The sequence below is a fragment of the Glycine soja genome, chromosome 17, assembly GCF_004193775.1.
Source record: "Glycine soja cultivar W05 chromosome 17, ASM419377v2, whole genome shotgun sequence".
In the NCBI taxonomy this organism is placed as follows: domain Eukaryota; kingdom Viridiplantae; phylum Streptophyta; class Magnoliopsida; order Fabales; family Fabaceae; genus Glycine; species Glycine soja.
Genome location: NC_041018.1, coordinates 24,104,791 through 24,122,055, shown reverse-complemented (window position 1 = coordinate 24,122,055; position 17,265 = coordinate 24,104,791). Strand labels below are relative to the sequence as shown.

Genomic DNA, 17,265 nt, shown 5'->3' with positions numbered 1-17,265 from the left:
TATAAAATACTAGTATTAGTCAAAAAAATTTATTAGTATAAGATTAAATAAAATTATTATATTGGGTCGAACCATTGACTTTGGTACCAATTGTTATGCAATCAAGGAAAATAAACATCGAGAAGATTTATACCAATGGGAATGAACAACCATATAAATGAACTTGACACCACACTTTAATCCAAATCCTTAAGGGTCAAATTTATGGGTCTTGCTTTCACTTATATGATGCTTAACCTTCTCATTCATACACGATATGAGACTTGTAACATCCTAATTTTCGTAAACTAGATTAAAAAAAAGATTGTTATTTATAAATAAATAGAGTTTTTAAAAAAATGATGAGATTTTATAAATAAATAAATAAGAGGATATAATTATTAATTAAAATAATGATTTGAGAGAAAATAAAAAGGGTATTTTATTTATTTGTTTGATTGAGAATAAAATAAAGTTTGTTTTTATAAAATAATAAATAAATAAATAGAGTAAATAATAGGTCGTAAATGCCCCTAGTTATAAATAATAACATGCTAGGTCAGTTTTCAGACTGACTCCTCATTCTCCTCTGCCTCACAATTTCGTTTCTTCTCTCTTCTTCCAAAATCCTCTCTTTTTCCCGCAGGTCACCTAACCTGTCTCAGAAAAATGACGATCTCGGACTCATTCACCGTTGGATCTTCGTGAAACTTGAGCACTACGTTCGCAGACCAATTCCGAGCATTCTCACCGTTGGGAATTTTAATATCATGTTTGAGCTAAGAGAAATACCTTTCGCATTGTAGCCTTTTCCTTTCCCACAAAAACCCAAAACGGTCTCAGTAAAATTATGATCCCGGTTTCGTTAACCGTTGGATGTTCATGAAATTTAGATATGTTGTTAGAAATTTAATTTCGCACAATTACACCGTTGGGATTTGCGAGATAATATTCGTGGAGGGAGAAAAAGGAATCGCATGAAGACAGTACAAGTGGAGGCTTCAATCTCTTCTCCGTCTCTCTGACGTTTGGGAATTCTATCGGAGCAGTCGGGGGAATAACTGGAGAGATCTCAGGGAACCGCTAGAGATGCTGCTATCGCTGGCTGAAGACACGTGAGTCTGCTTAGAGGTAAGGGATGAGTCCGCTTAGAGGTAAGGGATGAGTTATTCACAATTGGGAATTAGTGAGAACATGTGTAAGGATCCTTAGAGATATCAATTGGAATGAGTTTTGGGGTGTTTTTGAAATTTTCATTTTATCCTTATAATTATTACAATGAATTATATATCTTTGATAGACCAATTGTTGTGAAATTGATATGCTATTGTGTTGAGCGTAAACCCTATAAATTGAATACTTTTTTCTAATTAATATGAATTGATGAAATAAAAGAGAAATTTAGAGAGAGATATTGATTTTGTATTTTCTCTTTTTCTTGTTGTTTAGGTTTTTATATATAATTTTAAAAAAAATTAATATCATAATTGAAATTGATCAAAGTGCTCATATAATTATTTAGAATTTGTGCATTGAAATCTTACTTTGTAATTTGTGATTCAATATGACCTATGCTAGTTTATATATATATATATATATATATATATATATATATATATATATATATATATATATATAGAGAGAGAGAGAGAGAGAGAGAGAGAGAGAGAGAGATAGTTATTTATATTAATAATTTATGTAAATAATATTGTAGAGTGTTATAGTATGATTCCAAAAATTATTAAGTGTTGGAGTTTGAGGATATTATGGTTAAATTTGATGAACATGTGTATGTTGTACCTTATGAATATCATTAGGAATGTTATGAGATGGTTGATGTGATGTTATGAGATGTTAAAGCGTGGACATGATGTTCGATTGTAAATAAGTGGATGTGTTTAACACTTGATGTTACATTAATTATATCGTGAGCTATGAATTATACAATAACCCGACCAGTGTTTATGCGCAGTGTTAAAGAGAAAGTGTAGGTTCCTAGTTAGGAACCAGTGTTAAATTGTAGCGCAATTGTGTTAAACATGTTGAAACATGAGTGTGAGGTCGTGGTATTGTATAATTCATGAGCAGTGCTTATAAATGAAATATGTGATGAATTGTGGAATAATATGTTGCCTTAAGATTATAATATTGTTATTGAGATTGAGTAAAAGTGTAAAGTAGAACATGTGTTGAATTGTGAGATACGTGAAAACATGTGATTGTGGATTGTGACATTATGAGATGTGAAATTGTGAATGAGTTTTGGTTGTGAATAAGGGTGTGATTAACTCTTGAGGTGACATTATTTGTGTTGTAAGCTGTGAATTGTACAATAACCCGACCAGTGTTATCTTGAGAAAAGTGTAAATGCGCAGTGTTAAAGAGAAAGTATAGGTTTCCTATTTAGGAACCAGTGTTAAAGAGAAAGTGTAGGTTCCTATTTAGGAACCAGTGTTAAATTGTAGCGCAATATGTTGTACGTGTTTAAGACACGAGTGTGAGGTCGTGGGTATTGTATAATTCACTAGCAGTGTCTGTGTGCTAAAATGATTTTAGGGGTTGTACCTGAATCAGGAGGGAGAGGCCCCGACAGACTCTTCGGAGTGTAGGCCTTGGGGGTCACCGGGTTTGAGTGCTCCTTTAAGCCTATGCTGATCCCATATGGTTGGAGCATTCTTGCAAAACATCGTGATCCTGACGTGTCTCCCTATGATCTTACTTAGTGAGAGTGACCTGACAAACCCATTGTGTGGTGTGTCTTGTTATGTACTCCTAAGCGCCCCAAGATGGTTTTTCACTGACATGGTACCACATTGCATATAGGCTTGAGTCTTAGCATAACTGTCTCATGCGCTTGTTAATTGTTTATTATGAAATTGAGGTGTTATTATGTCTTGATCAGAGCGTGTGATTCTTGTGTAATGTAATTAATGATTGAAAAGTGTGATTGATTGATGAAAAGTGAATTTTGAATGACAAAGTGGTGGAATTACGTGAATTACGTGTAAGTAAGTTTTATTTGGTTTATATGATATGTATATCTAGTTGTCTTGTTTCTCTATTAGTTAGGAATGTGATAACTCACTCCCGGTTTGTTGTTTGTGTTTGGATCCTGTGATGATCTTGAACTCTGTGTTCAGGGGAGCAGATGACTAGGTGAACTGCTTTAAGGAATATTGTGCTGAAGGACGTCAAGACACAATGCTCTGATAGGATGTGACATTGGGGTATAGAGTTTTATATTAATTGTATGAAGTCTCAGACGGCCTTGTTCGAGCCGATGACTTTATTATTTATTTGGACAAGTTTGAATGTGATGTAAAAGAAAGTGATTGTGAACCTTTTATCCCTTTGGAAGGCTTGTATTTAAAAATGTTTTTAAAAAAATACTTTTAATTAATATTTGAATTTTTATTCCTTGTTAGTATATATGTGAGGGGTAGAGGGTGTCACAAGACTTCACCTTACACTTATACTCTAATAATAATGCAATAAATATTAATAGCACTATTAAAAGAATGTAAACATATACTAATAAAAAATTATCAAAACTAAAATTAATACATACGTTAGTACATAATAAGAGGAAATATTACAATAAGTCATATTTAACACAATAAAATACGATAACTTAATAGAAATGTGGGCATACAGGAGCGATAACGCCTGTGTTTTCACTAGTAATAAAAAATATAATTTCACCAAAATAAACGATAATGACCCGTCACCATTACATAGAACTAGAAACTATCTCAAGTGAAAGATTTTATTTTAATTCATTTAAAACTTTCTATTAATTTAATTATGAAAATACTAATAAAATTTTCTCATTTCAAAGGTTAAAAGGTAAAACACATTATACCAAGATAAAACATTACATGATATATCTACACCACTAAAAATACCATGTGTCTTATGGCATTCCAACACAAACATGATCATATACAACATCATATCGGCTCTATAAAGATAAGCTACATAGACTCTGAGCCAATCAACACTATATATGACGTTAAAAGGAAACAAAAGATATAACACGTATTAACGTCCAAATATGCATATACATGAAGTCTCCAAATACATAGACCACCTCCTATTCATCTGCTCTCCACATACGTTGGATATGAGATCATGATAGGCACGAATTACAAGTGAAACATTGCAAGGGTAAACTTACAAAATAAAACAAACATGCAAAAATAGCATACAACTTAAAAATTAAGCATAAACAAGCACCATCATATACATATAGAATATAATATTAAAAAATTATACTTGAGCCATAAATCTTAGAAATTCATATAATAGATCATCCAATAATAATCATCTACAATCAATTCTTTCATTTTTCAATTAATGTTTTTTTAAAATTTATAGAAGTTTTAAAGAAGAGTAATACTATTGGTCCCAATCAAATTGCTCTGGACCTCTATCAACCAAGAGCAAATATGAAAGCCTTACAAATTTCTCCCTGCACCTCCTTTTACTTTATAATTTTCAAAAGGTTTAATTATTTTTTAGTCCTTGCAATATAACTTTTTTTTTGTTTTTAGTTCTTAAAAATAATTTTTTATTTTTAGTCCTTGCAATTTTTTTGTTTTGTTTTGCGCCCTTATAACACTTTGGATAACGTTTTTTTATTGTTCAAAGTGCTATCTAAAGTGCTTTAAGGACTAAAAACAAAAAAATAATTTTGCAAGGATGATAGCAAAAAAAAGAAGCTAAATTGAAAAGACAAAAAAAATATTTAAACCTTTTTAAAATTCACAATTTGTCATCATTCCTTTATAATTTCTTATCTGAACCTCATTCTTCACTTCTCATGTGCCTTTGTGTAGCTCTCCCTCCATGGCTCTGTTTTAGGTATTGATGGAGCTTGTAGACCTAGGATCTTCTTCATCAATGGATTCCTTTGCTTCTTGGAAGATGAATGACATCAGAGTGGAGAATGAAGAGAGAGAGGAGATGCCACTTCAAGGAGAAGATGAGTCTAGAAGAAGTTCACCACCATAGGAGGCCATGGATAAGAGCTTGTAGGAAGAAATAGATTAATGAAGGGAGAGGAAGAGAAGAACATGAAATTTTGTGTTCTAAAAGAACTCTGAAATCTGAAGTTTAATTTTCAAATGATCAAAGTTGAAAAAATGCTCACACATGACCTCTATTTATAGCCCAAATGTCACACAAAATTGAAGGAAAATTTGAATTTCAATTCAAATTTCACTTGAATTTGAAATTGAATTTGTGGAACCAAATTTTGGAGCCAAAATTTCACTAAACTAATCCAAGATCAATTCCAATATTTTTCACTAAGGGTGTGCTTAGGTGTCATGAGACATGTAAAGCATGAAGGACCTGCACAAAGTGTGACTATATGATGTGACAATAGGGTGTAGTAAGCAAATGCTCACCTCTCCCCCTAAAATTTAATTGGCTTGGGCTTCTACCAATTCAATTAAATTTATTTCCCAACACATACATCAAATATTCACTTAGTGCATGTGAAATTACAAAACTACCCCTAATATAAAAACTAGTCTAGGTGCCCTAAAATACAAGGGCTGAAAAATCCTATATTTCTAGAGTACCCTACCTACATTGTGGAGCCCTAAATATAATGATCAAATATAATGACATCCTAATCTAATATGTACAAAGATAATTGGACCCAACCTTGGCCCATGTGCTCAGAAATCTACCCCAAGGTTCATGAGAACCCTAGGGCCTTCTTCAACAGCTCTAGCCCAATCCTCTTGGAGCCTCTTGCTCATGACTCTAGTGACTGGTCCCTTCCTAGGGAGGATTGTATCAGACATGGTCTGATTCAGTGGAATGAATGGAATGGAGTAACATAGAGAACAAATATTTGAATTAAAATAGAGTAAAAAAAGTGTGAGATCCACACTAAATAGTGAATTTTTCTCTTCAATTTCTCTCCCTTTCCTAGCAAACCAAACTCATGCTTATTCCAAAAGGCATGGGTGCATACGTTACTAAATCTGATGTTTGAGATAATAAAGAAATTATAAATACCCATTTTGGTCCTAAAAGATGATAAGTTCAAATTTAGTCATTAAATGTGCAAAAAGTATAACAATTTGATCCTATCATTAAATTTGTGAGACCATTTTGTCATTAAGTTGTAATGCTAAAGAATTAATTTGATAATAAATTATATTTTTCAAGGACCAATTGATATTAAGTTGCAAAGTTCAGGATTCAATTTGTCATTAAATTATCTGCAAGATCAATTTTTTGCACTTTTTGCACATCAAATGACTAAATTTGATTTTTGCATTTTTGAGGGACCAATCTATCACCCCCTCATACTTGCAAGGACCAAAATAAATATTTATCCTAAAAAAACTTAAAACTATCTGAGGGTATTTCCGGACTTTTGATTAATTTTAAAACTAAAATATGGGGTGCAGGAAGCAATACCCTAAAAACTTGCACGAACGAACCCCTTACCTTAAACCCTGTCCCTCTTCTCTGTGTCCACTTCGTATTTAGCTTCCTGCCGCCTACCACTTCTTCGGCTGCCTCACATAATCCGCACAGCACACTCTCTTCCATCATACGCCGCCGTTTTCACCCTCACTCTCTCTGGTCTCTCTCTCTCTCTCTCTTTATCTATTTGAATTTCGAGGTTTTTTGATGTCTGATCCCAACACTAAGATTGCATATGTAATATGCGTGTTATTATTATTATTATTGTTATTGATTGTTACTTTCTTGTTTTTTAGTGCGTCTAGATTGATTCTCTGTTAATATAAATGGGAAAGTTGGGAAAGAAGGCAAGGAAGTTTGCGAAAAAGAATTTGCAGTCTGTTTTGAGGAACAAAAGGAAGTTAAATTCCAAGTTCAAAAGGAAAGCTTCAAAAAGTAAGGAATTTTATATAATTACTTTCGTGCTGTCTTTCGTATATTAGTTTAACTCTCTTCTGTTTATTTATCCCTACTTGCTTATTGTACTTATTAGGATTTTGATTTTTTTTAATCTATTTTAGTGGTTTTATAGTCTCTGAAGTTGTAAATATATTTTTAGAAATTATGGAAAATGCCCACTTAGCTTCTTGAATTTAGATCTAGGGAGGTAAATATTCCTTAATATAATTTTGAGAAATTCTTGTTTGGATATGTCCCAGACCGCACCATGAATGAAGGCAGGAAGTAGATAGCCAAGTACTTGAGTTTAAAAAATCTAGATTCCCAACCTTTTTAAAGGATACAGGATTGAAATGATTAACTATATTTTTGGTTTACTTCTGTTGGAATGCATCTGTACACAAGTACTATTTCTCATATTTTATGGTTTGCTCTTCATCTATTTTTCATCTTTTTGATTATTTTTTTGTTCAGTGCCAGTTTTTCTTTTTCTTTCTACTTGTTAGAATTTAGAAAGCCTTAATTTTTATGAGCTTAGTCAATCACCTAGCTTTTATTCTTGTGGGAGTGCCTCTCCTGTACACAAGATTATTTATTTATTTATTTATGTGCTGGACTAATTGAAACTAGATATGTTTGACAAATATTTCATGTTGGGGCTGAAATTGGGAAATGTAAATCAGATGCATCATGTTTGTATTGGTCCAGTGTATGGAGTGATACACCATGTGACAGCAATTTTTTTTCTGTTGCCTGTTGAAGGGAATTGAGAAAGAGCCATATGTGCTGGGAAATATAAAAACTGACCAAATAATACTATTGTTTAGTCTTTATTTGATTATTTCTTTTTACTCAGTCTTGTAATGAATGGCTTACACGCAGTGTTCTCAATTGAGAATGGCAGCATGGAAGAATTGGCTTAGATTTATGTTAGATATAGATAGATAGATAGACTAAGTTTCAGATTCTAAATTCAAAATGGAGAGAGGAATATGCAGATCTTAATTGAAAAGAAAGAAGAAAAATACTAACAACAAGGTAATTGAAGGTTGGAACTGGGTGAGTGGGTGAGTTAAAGGACTTAAGTTGGAAGGTTAAAGGGTGGAATAAAAGAAAATCAGTGGATGGATAATGGATGGCAGGTAATGGGCCTGTGGGTTCAGTTGGGTGGCTTGCGAAATAAAATGAAGAGAGTGGATGGATAGCTTTTTTTGCAGTTCACAGAGACAGTAATGTTTTTTGCAGCAGTTTCTTAGGGAGAGGCCAAGAGACAGTAGATTTTGCTGCTGGCAGGATGGTTTTTGCAGAACCAAAGAAAACAATGTTACAGTTACACCGACAGATAGAAAATTTGATGGTCAAATGAGTTGTTTCTATATTTGAAACAGACTTGCTGGAAACTCAAAAATACTATTTCATCTTACCCTTGCAATGTTACCCCCAACTTTTCAATTAGGATAGATTTACATCAGGGTCATTACTTGTTTAATGTTTACCAGGGACATAGAAAAGAGTATCACTAAATGCATGTTTTTTGCGAATGATATAATTCTAAGTGAGAAATCAAAGGAAGAAGAAATTAACTGTAAACTTTGAGTTTTGGAGATAGACTTTGGAATCAAAGGTTTTTTGCTTTAGTAGGAGCAAGACAGGGTACATGCTTTGTAATCTTAGCAAGAAACAAGAGTAAAACGATTTGGACATAAACATTGGAGAAAATATGCCATAGCACTGCTAATCTGCCATTGGCCACCATTTGACAGCACTGATTACATTTATTTTAATACTCCCTCTGGTTCTTATTATAAGGCCCAAATAAAAAGTGTAGCTTGGTCCTTTTTATAAGGTCCAATTTACAATTTCCTATGCATTAATTATTTTTTTCACTAAATGCCCTTCATTAACATTAGTTCTAGAATGCTGTGATAGTGGAGAAATATAACTCATTAATGTTTGTTAGTTTTATTTATAGGGATAGTTTTGAAAAAAAAATACCAATTTAAGACAAATTTAATGCTCTCAACTTAATTAACCTAATTTCTTAATCTATGTGAATTAGTTAATTGGACCTTATAATAAGAACCGGAGGGAGTATATTAAATCAGGAAACCTTTGAAATACTTTAAGTTGGCTAGTAGTATGCGGCACTTGTTCAGTATGGATTATTGACTAAGTTTAGCTATTGAAAAGCACCAGACTCAGTTCATTTGTGAATTCAGATCTCTTCTTTTGCTATTTTTGGATAGCTCTAGGAAGCAGATAATTGCTTTATGGCATTCTGGTTTTTTTTTTCCAATTAATGTACTAATTCTTTGTGGCTTCTGATCAATTTCAATTTTAATTTTCTGAAAATTTGACTGCAACAGGAGATAATCAGGATATTGAAGAAAACCTAGAGAATGATGCAACAAATCCATCAAATGAAAGGTAAAATGGTAACCTAAATACAGTCTGATGATTCTCATCATATATTCTTGTTTCTATTACTACTATACTGATTCTGATGTCATTGTTTTTAACCAATATTTTCCTTTTATTTGGTTTTGAACTATGTGGGTGTTGTCCACCAAAGCATTTTGTTTATAAATTAACAGAAAATTCTATAAAACACTAAATATTCTAATCAATGCAACTGGTTGATGTTGTCTTAATCTAAGAGAAATAATTCCTATAAATCGTCTGTTGGAGGTGCGTTTTGTTATTCATTTTTCTTGAATTATGATAGTAATTGTGAGGAATATTATCAAGGTGTTGTGGATAAAGTAAACTTAATTGATGAGGAACATTTAACACAGATGATTTACTATAATCATTCTTGGAGAAATATTGGCTGATGGCTCTACATGTTCCTGCACTAATAACAAACAATTCATTTTTTGTTATCAGAATAGTCGTTGAAGAGTTTCAAGACACTTCTCTTGATGCTCTATTCAGTGAAGATGACAGTGAGGTGCTTGGAGATGATTCAGACAGTGACGGATTTCTTTCAGAGGTTTAAATTATAATTTATTCTTGTTAATTTTAATTTTTCATTTGCTTTAGCTATTGTATATTTGGTGTATTGATTTCTTGAGTTTGTGATTAGGACTCAAGCTTTTCACATGTTATTGGAAGTGACAATGAAAATGAAAACTATATTGGGAGTAAGGACATTTCTAGCTTTTCAGTTTAAACTATTTGTAATTTCTCTCTTTGCTTGTGTTTCAACAGACTTTGATGCTAGTTTTTCTTTCAGACAGCAACGGTGCTAGTTCCTTATCAGTGCAAAACAAAGATATTTGTGCAGACCTTTTAAAGAAGGCAAAAAAGTTGAACAAATTGAAAGAAAAGGTGGTTTTCTTGTGTCTTATGGTTTAATGGTGGTTTTCTCTATTTAAATTTTATCCTGTTAAATGGAGAGGTTTATTGTTCCATAATTTCATATGAATGGATACCTTTTTATTTGATTAATACTTCTTTTGAACAATTATGCCATGCTAGTGTCCTTTTTTCCTTTTTATAGTAAAAGAAATTTTATTGGAAATAAAGGAGGGTACAACAGCTACAGGGAGGATATACTAGTCAGAAAAAGGATAAACAACAGTGAACAAGCCAAACAGTATTACAAGGCGCTGTCAAGATTACAGTAACATGAAACATCTAGTGTTTGATGTTGAAAGCTGAAATTTTTGCTGTTCTATCCTACTTACTTACCAAGTTTAATAGGGTAGTTGAAGTTGATACAGGCCTCAAATTATTTCTTACAGTAAATTGTGGACTTGTTAGTACTTAGTTCTGCAATAACTAAGCATATAAGATAGACAAAGGATAGAGAAGCTTTAGTTGTTACTATTTTCGATGAATTTGGACTTTTATGTTTAGGTGCTGAGTTTTATGCAGTGGCACATTATGTTGTTTTTCATTTTTCATCTTCTTTGGTTATAACAAAGAAAGTATTTGGTTCTGTTTTTTTTTTTTTTTTCTTTCCATTCAATGTTTCTTGTACTAATATCTAACTTAGCTTTCTTTTTGAAATCTCCAGGATCCAGGGTTTTCTAAATTTCTAGAAAGTTATAATATGAAGATTGAACAAACCGAAGATGAAGAAATTGTGAGTAGTTTATTAATAAGAATGTGGAACTTACCTGTAGATTTTTTTTCAGAGAATATTTCACTAACATTGAATTTTAGCCTGCTTAGCTAGTTAATGTATTTCACTTCTGTTGATCAGATGGTTGTATTTCACTATTGTTCCCTTTTTAATGCCATTCACTTGGTGGAGCATAGGTAAAAAGTGACAAGAATCATTGAGTTTAGTTGGAATAAATGCTGAGAAGTGAAACTCAATTGTGGTTGAATTTGATTGTGTGGCAGTTGTGGCATAGACTGTTTGTTATTGCTGGACTGGTGCATATGAATGTGATATATTATAGTGTTACCTGAGATTCCCGCCTCGCATTGCTATTCCCTAGTATTTGCAGAGGGATTGGAAATCTCTATGGGAGTATGATAGTGGCTTACAACAAATATGGTCTATAGGAGGAATAGGTTGGGCAGCAGAGAATCAGTGGCATTATTCTATGTAACAAAATATTAACTACTGTTACTTAGGTAAGTTAGCTAACTAAAAGGGAAGTTGGTGAAAGAGGGGTACCAAGAGAGGAGTAGCTTGTATTTTGGGAATTCAATAGAAGGGATAGTTACAGGTCTCTTGAATACCTAGAGTGTAGAGAGGAGATTTATTCTATTGTACATTCTTGATCACTGCCCTGTATCAGATTGATACTTGTCATTGGGTGTTCTTTCTGTAATAAAGATTGGCTGCTTTCCCTAATTTGGAATATCTGTCGCATTATTTAAAATGATACCTTATTCTCGATAGTACTTTTAAATGTTTCTTGGAATTATATAAGGATAATATTGTAGGGAAAACATGTAGCTCAGATTAGAGCTATACATGATAACTAATAGTAAATAGTACAGCTACTATTTCACTGGATGTTATTATTTCATGCTCTCTAACTTTTAACTTTTGAACCAACTAGCACTTATGTTAATAAAAATTGACTTTGTTTTTCTTATTATGAGGTTTAGAGTTCAGATGATGAAAAAAGTTTAGATCGGGTGCAGCCAGTGGATAACAACAGTGCATGTTCTCATGTGGGTAAACTGTTGACAAGTGCATCTGTTGATTCATTGTGTAAAGTGATCAAAGAACAGTGTAATGTTCCTGCCCTTACATGTCTCATAAATGCTTATAGGGAAGCATGCCACAATGATTCTGAAGCAATCAGTGTCAGTGGTTGTGTCTTTACTCATGGCATTCAGAAGAGTGAAACTTTCTGCAAGATATTAATGTTCATGCTACATGAGGCTGATACTACATTTAGGAGGTTATTGGGAATATCAAGCTCAAGTTCCAGGAAGGAAACTGTTTTGGACCTAAAGAATACAACAAAGTGGTTGTCTGTTAGACCACTTATTAAGTCGTACATAAGGAGTACTGTTTTTCTCCTGAACCAGGTCACTGACTCTGAAATATTGGCCTTCTCAATTTGTCGGCTCAGAGCTTCAATTATTTTTCTCTTTGCCTTTCCATCTTTACTGCGCAATCTTCTTAAGGTATTCTTAAATTTAGTACTGGTAAAAAATTCTTGAAATTTATCCTTGCTTTGTTAAACAGATGCTGGTCTAGGTAGTCTAAGAGAGAAGATTGTATTTTCATTTTCTCAAGTGATAGTTCTCTGGTTTCCTATTTCATGTAATTTCTTTTAACTACTTACTGGTCATTTGGTATGAAATATATCTATTTGGAAATACCTTGCAGTCTTCTTGCAAGAATTTCGTAAACTGTTTATAGTTTTATCAAAAAAGAGTTTGTGCAGTCAATTTTATTTGAATAGGAATCAATTGACTGTCATGATATTAACTTTCTAATAGTAGCAATATGTTTCATCCAAATTGGTTGATAACTTGATAACTGTGATTTGATTCTGTTGAGTTGATACTTTAGTTATGGTTTGTGTTTAAAGTAAGATCTTATATACTTTCTTGGCCTTTTGGCTAAGATGTGTGTAATGTCAATCTCATGCCATGTAAAATCTTCCTTACCTTGCCCTTGAATTTATTGCAGATTTCTGTTCATCTCTGGGCAACAGGTCATGGGTCTCTATCGTCACACTCCTTTCTCATTATACACGATATAGTTTCTGCCTCTAGCTCTAATTGGTTCGACTTCTGCTTCGTGAAAACATACAAGGCCTTCATTAATCACTCTCAATTTGTTGAGCGAAAGTTTGAACATATACATTTTCTAAGGAACTCCTTTGTGGAGCTATGTTGTTTAGATGTGCAAAAGTCATCTAACAAAGCAATGACATGTATATTGCATCTGGGTAAGATATTGCAGAATGGGTGGCAAACCAAAAAGAAGGTTAGCTTTAATCAATTTTAATATTGGTTGCCACCTTTTATTGATGTTAAGTTTAATGAACAGTCTATTAAACAATTAAATAACATGTACAAGTTTCTATAGAAGCATAGTATCATATTACCATGCCGAGGAAAATTTTCTGATATTCTGCCTTATATTTTATGGATAGGAGGTGGTTAAGACAATTTGCAGTTGGCAGTACATCAATTGCATTGATCTCTGGGTTACATTTATATCAGCAAACATACATGACTACGATCTTCAGCCATTGCTGTATATGATCGTACAGATTATAAATGGAGTTGCTCTCCTGTTTCCTGGCCCTAGATATTTACCACTGAGACTCAGATGTATCCAATGGCTTAATAAGCTTTCTGGTTCTAGTGGGGTTTTCATCCCTGTTACATCATTGGTGCTGGATGTTTTAGAATACAAAATTACCAAGGATAGCGGGAAATCTGGCAAAGTCTTGCAACCTATGTCTACTACTATAAAGGTCAGATATGAATTTGATAGAGCAGTCCCCCCCCCCCCCACACACAATTTTTTTTATATTTTATTTTGCTTAAAAATTTATGTGTATTCTAATATCTCAAGGCCTCTTAATCCATGGCACGTTAAATCATTTACTCAATTGTTGTAGTTGACATTTTAAAATTATTGCAGCTTCCGAAGCATTGGTTAAAATCACGTGGCTTCCAAGAAGAGTGTGTCTCATCTGCCATTGAACTCCTTTCGGAGCACTTTGCACAATGGAGCTACCATATATCTTTTCCTGAGCTGGCAACAGCTCCACTTATACACCTCAAGAAGGTCTTTGAGAGAACTTCTGTTGAGAGTTTCAGACGGGTTATCAAGCGTTTCATTGATCAGGTATAAGTTCTAATAAAATGTGATCCTGTTTTCTTGTCTCTCTCTTTAGAGTATATTGTTGCCATCTTTAACTTTGACATTTAATTGAATGTCTGACACACTGTAAGGCAAATTGAACCTTTAAACCACAACCACATTGCAAACTGGCTATTAATTTTGCTGTTAAGTTCTGTCAAGGAGTTTAGATCAACTTGTTATGTCATTTCTTGGAAGCCTTTCCCTGCTTGATGTTTAAGCATTTTTTGCCTTTCCCTTTTGTCCGTTGTTAAAGCACAATTTCAAACTCTTTGCCTTTTTTTTTGGGGGGGGTGGGGGGGGGGGGGGTGCGGAAATTCAGGTGGAGCTGAATATTGGCTTTGTGCAAAAGAAAAGAGAAGAGGTGCCTTTCTCACCGAAGGATCAGCAATCTGTTGAATCATTTCTTCAGGTTATCTCTCACTTAATTCATCTCTAAATCAGTCTCAGTCATATTGGTGTAACTAGACTAGTTAAACATCTGATTTGGCAGGTTGAAAAACGGAATGGTAACACTCCGTTTACACAATATTATAAAAGCATCATGAACAAGGCATCTTCTAGGAAATCAATTTCAAATAGAAAGGTATGATTGACTTAATCACTTGCATCTTCCTAGTTTCTTTATGTATGGTCCCATTCATGCTTTTTCGAGTCTGTACACTTTTGGGATACCTCATCCTTTAGGGTCACAGGGATGTCACTCTTTTCTTTCTTGACGGGTGCCTCATGCCTCACTCTCTTTGATGGGTACCCAAGAATGGTTTGGGTATTATTATTTCAAATAGAAAGAGATTGACAGATTAATCTGCTGCTACTCCTCTCCCAGAGCACATGCTATGCTATACAGTTCAAGAGATAATTACCTAATCTCCTCTCCTTCACAGACTGTCCAATATTTATTATTCCCTCCCTCAACCAACTCTCCCTAAAAGATAGAAAACAAAATAACCAAGATAAATCCTAAAGATAAGCTATGATGAGAGAATTCAAATAACATAATCCCAAACTAATGATAAATCCTGAAGTTAAGCTATGATAACAGAATTCAAATAGCATAATCCTAATGTAAGTTTGTTGATCTGAGTTGGGTCCTGGCACTCTTGCAATGAATTGAATAATGTGGTTTTCTTGCAATTTCTTATTTAGTCAAAATAGGGATTTGCAATTGAGGGATACCTCATACCTCATCCTCTTTTTTTAGTCCCTATTGTGGTAAAAAACCGTCACAGATTGTGCATTCAAACCGTCAAAAATAGTCAAGAGTGACTAAAAAAGCATTTTCTTGTAAATGGAGGGACTCAAAAAGGAAAATTAAAATTAAAGGCACCAAAAATAAAGTGACTCAAATTTGAGAGACCAAAAACATATACAAGTCTTTCCAAATATTAGTGGAGTTGTAGGATGTGCATTTCAAGAGGTAGTATAATGTATTTTGACTCGTGTAGGGATGGGACAATTAAAATCCACCAAGTTATATTCATTAATTGAGTTATGTATATAGACATTTTTTTATACAAATATTTTTGAGAAAAGAAGAATCACCCAGTTTGAAGAGGGGGTCCACCCTAAATGAGAAAGGCATTGCTTAATGAGAGAGTTTCTTAAGTTTGTCTAAAAAACTTGTAATAAGGAGAATTTTCTCAAGTTTGTCCACTCTGAAACCTAGTTGAAGATTTGAACTGAGGAACTTGTGAAATGCTCGAGTGATATCTCATACACACACAAACATACAGACAAATTACATATTATATTTACAAGAGGAACAAGCATATGAATTAAAGCACTATACATGAATCTGAAAAAAAGATACACGGACCTAATCTTTAAAATGCAGCTATTTCAAATAGATTTCTTGCACATTCCGACAATGTTATATCTTGATTACTTTGTCATTATCAAAGTCACCATTAGATATAAACTTTCACAAAATTTACCATTCATGCCACCTTAGGCTTATGCGCTTCTCAACTGTTATATTTATCAATTATCAATAATACGGGGCAATCCCAAATTCCCTAGGGAAGACAAAAGGATTAAATTTTTAGTCATCAATTTGAATACATTATGCTTTTAAATTTAAATAATCGAAGTGTTGTGTTCGTAACATTATCCATGATCTATGTTGCAGTCTTCAGGCAAAGGAAAGAAGAAAATGCAACATCCAAATGGCAACATTGACGTGGTCGCTACTGAGTCTTGAAACAATAGTTGCTTTCTTCTTGCTTTTGTTCTACATGAGGTTAATGAAACCATATTTTACTTTCTGTAGTCTGACACATTTACGTTTGGTTGAGATTATCTCGTCAAATGTAAACGTTCATTACAAATGCAGTTCCATTTATTGGACCCAATGAGCGTTATTTTTGAAATATTCTAGATTTTGATGTATTGAGTCCCGAGGTTTCAAAGGAAATGTAATACATGAATGAGGTTGAAATTTTGCTTTTTTTTCGGAAGATGGCAAAGTTGTATGCATAGTTGTGTAACCCGGTTGGGCCCCGCCGGTTGAACCGGGATCCGGTGACATAATTGGACCGATTTTGTTATTGGATCGTTCATGCATGTGACCCGGGATGGTTCAGCCAAATCCGACCGGTTTTGTGAAAACCCGGTGACGGGGTTGATTTTAAAAACCCAGATTGGGTTGTGCACGTTAAAAAAATAATGAGAGTGTGAAAAGTTTATCCACACTTTTTTTGTTTATTGGAAAATTGACTCATTTTGTTTATTGAAAACTGGACTTGTGTTTTAATTTAGGTAGTTGTTATTTACACTCTCTTTATTACTAATATACTTCACTTGTGTTATCAACTTTAATACTTTAATTGCTATTTTAGATTTTGGAGTATGAAATTATGGATGAACTTTTCTTAATCGAATAATGTTAGTTCTATACTTATATATAATATATACATATATAATTTTAAAATTTTTAATATAAACCGAGTCAATTATTAGTCCACTAGTTGAATTATTGACTCAGACTCATTATCTCAATTGGGTCAATGATTGGATCGGGTTTGATAATTATGGTTGTATGTACTGTGTGGGTGTCAGCTTATATGCAAACAATATCAACATGTAAAAAAGGTTAT

At 33.3% G+C, this 17,265-nt stretch overlaps 1 protein-coding gene across 2 annotated transcripts; it reads left to right on the top strand.

Moving 5' to 3' along the window:
* Positions 1-6,436: 6,436 nt before the first annotated feature.
* Positions 6,437-16,628, top strand: LOC114393774 (nucleolar complex protein 2 homolog). 2 transcript variants are annotated; one of them, XM_028355214.1, is made up of 14 exons: positions 6,437-6,588; positions 6,726-6,864; positions 9,234-9,294; positions 9,754-9,859; positions 9,953-10,010; positions 10,103-10,197; positions 10,889-10,957; positions 11,941-12,468; positions 12,980-13,279; positions 13,449-13,775; positions 13,946-14,152; positions 14,490-14,579; positions 14,661-14,753; positions 16,299-16,628. In XM_028355214.1, the coding sequence occupies exons 2-14, from the start codon at positions 6,756-6,758 to the stop codon at positions 16,368-16,370; spliced, it is 2,115 nt and encodes a 704-aa protein (XP_028211015.1). In that variant the 5' UTR covers positions 6,437-6,588; positions 6,726-6,755; the 3' UTR covers positions 16,371-16,628. The 2 variants fall into 2 exon arrangements, with proteins under 2 accessions (XP_028211015.1, XP_028211012.1); XM_028355211.1 differs by having other exon boundaries at positions 10,091-10,197.
* The last annotated feature ends 637 nt before the right edge of the window (positions 16,629-17,265 follow it).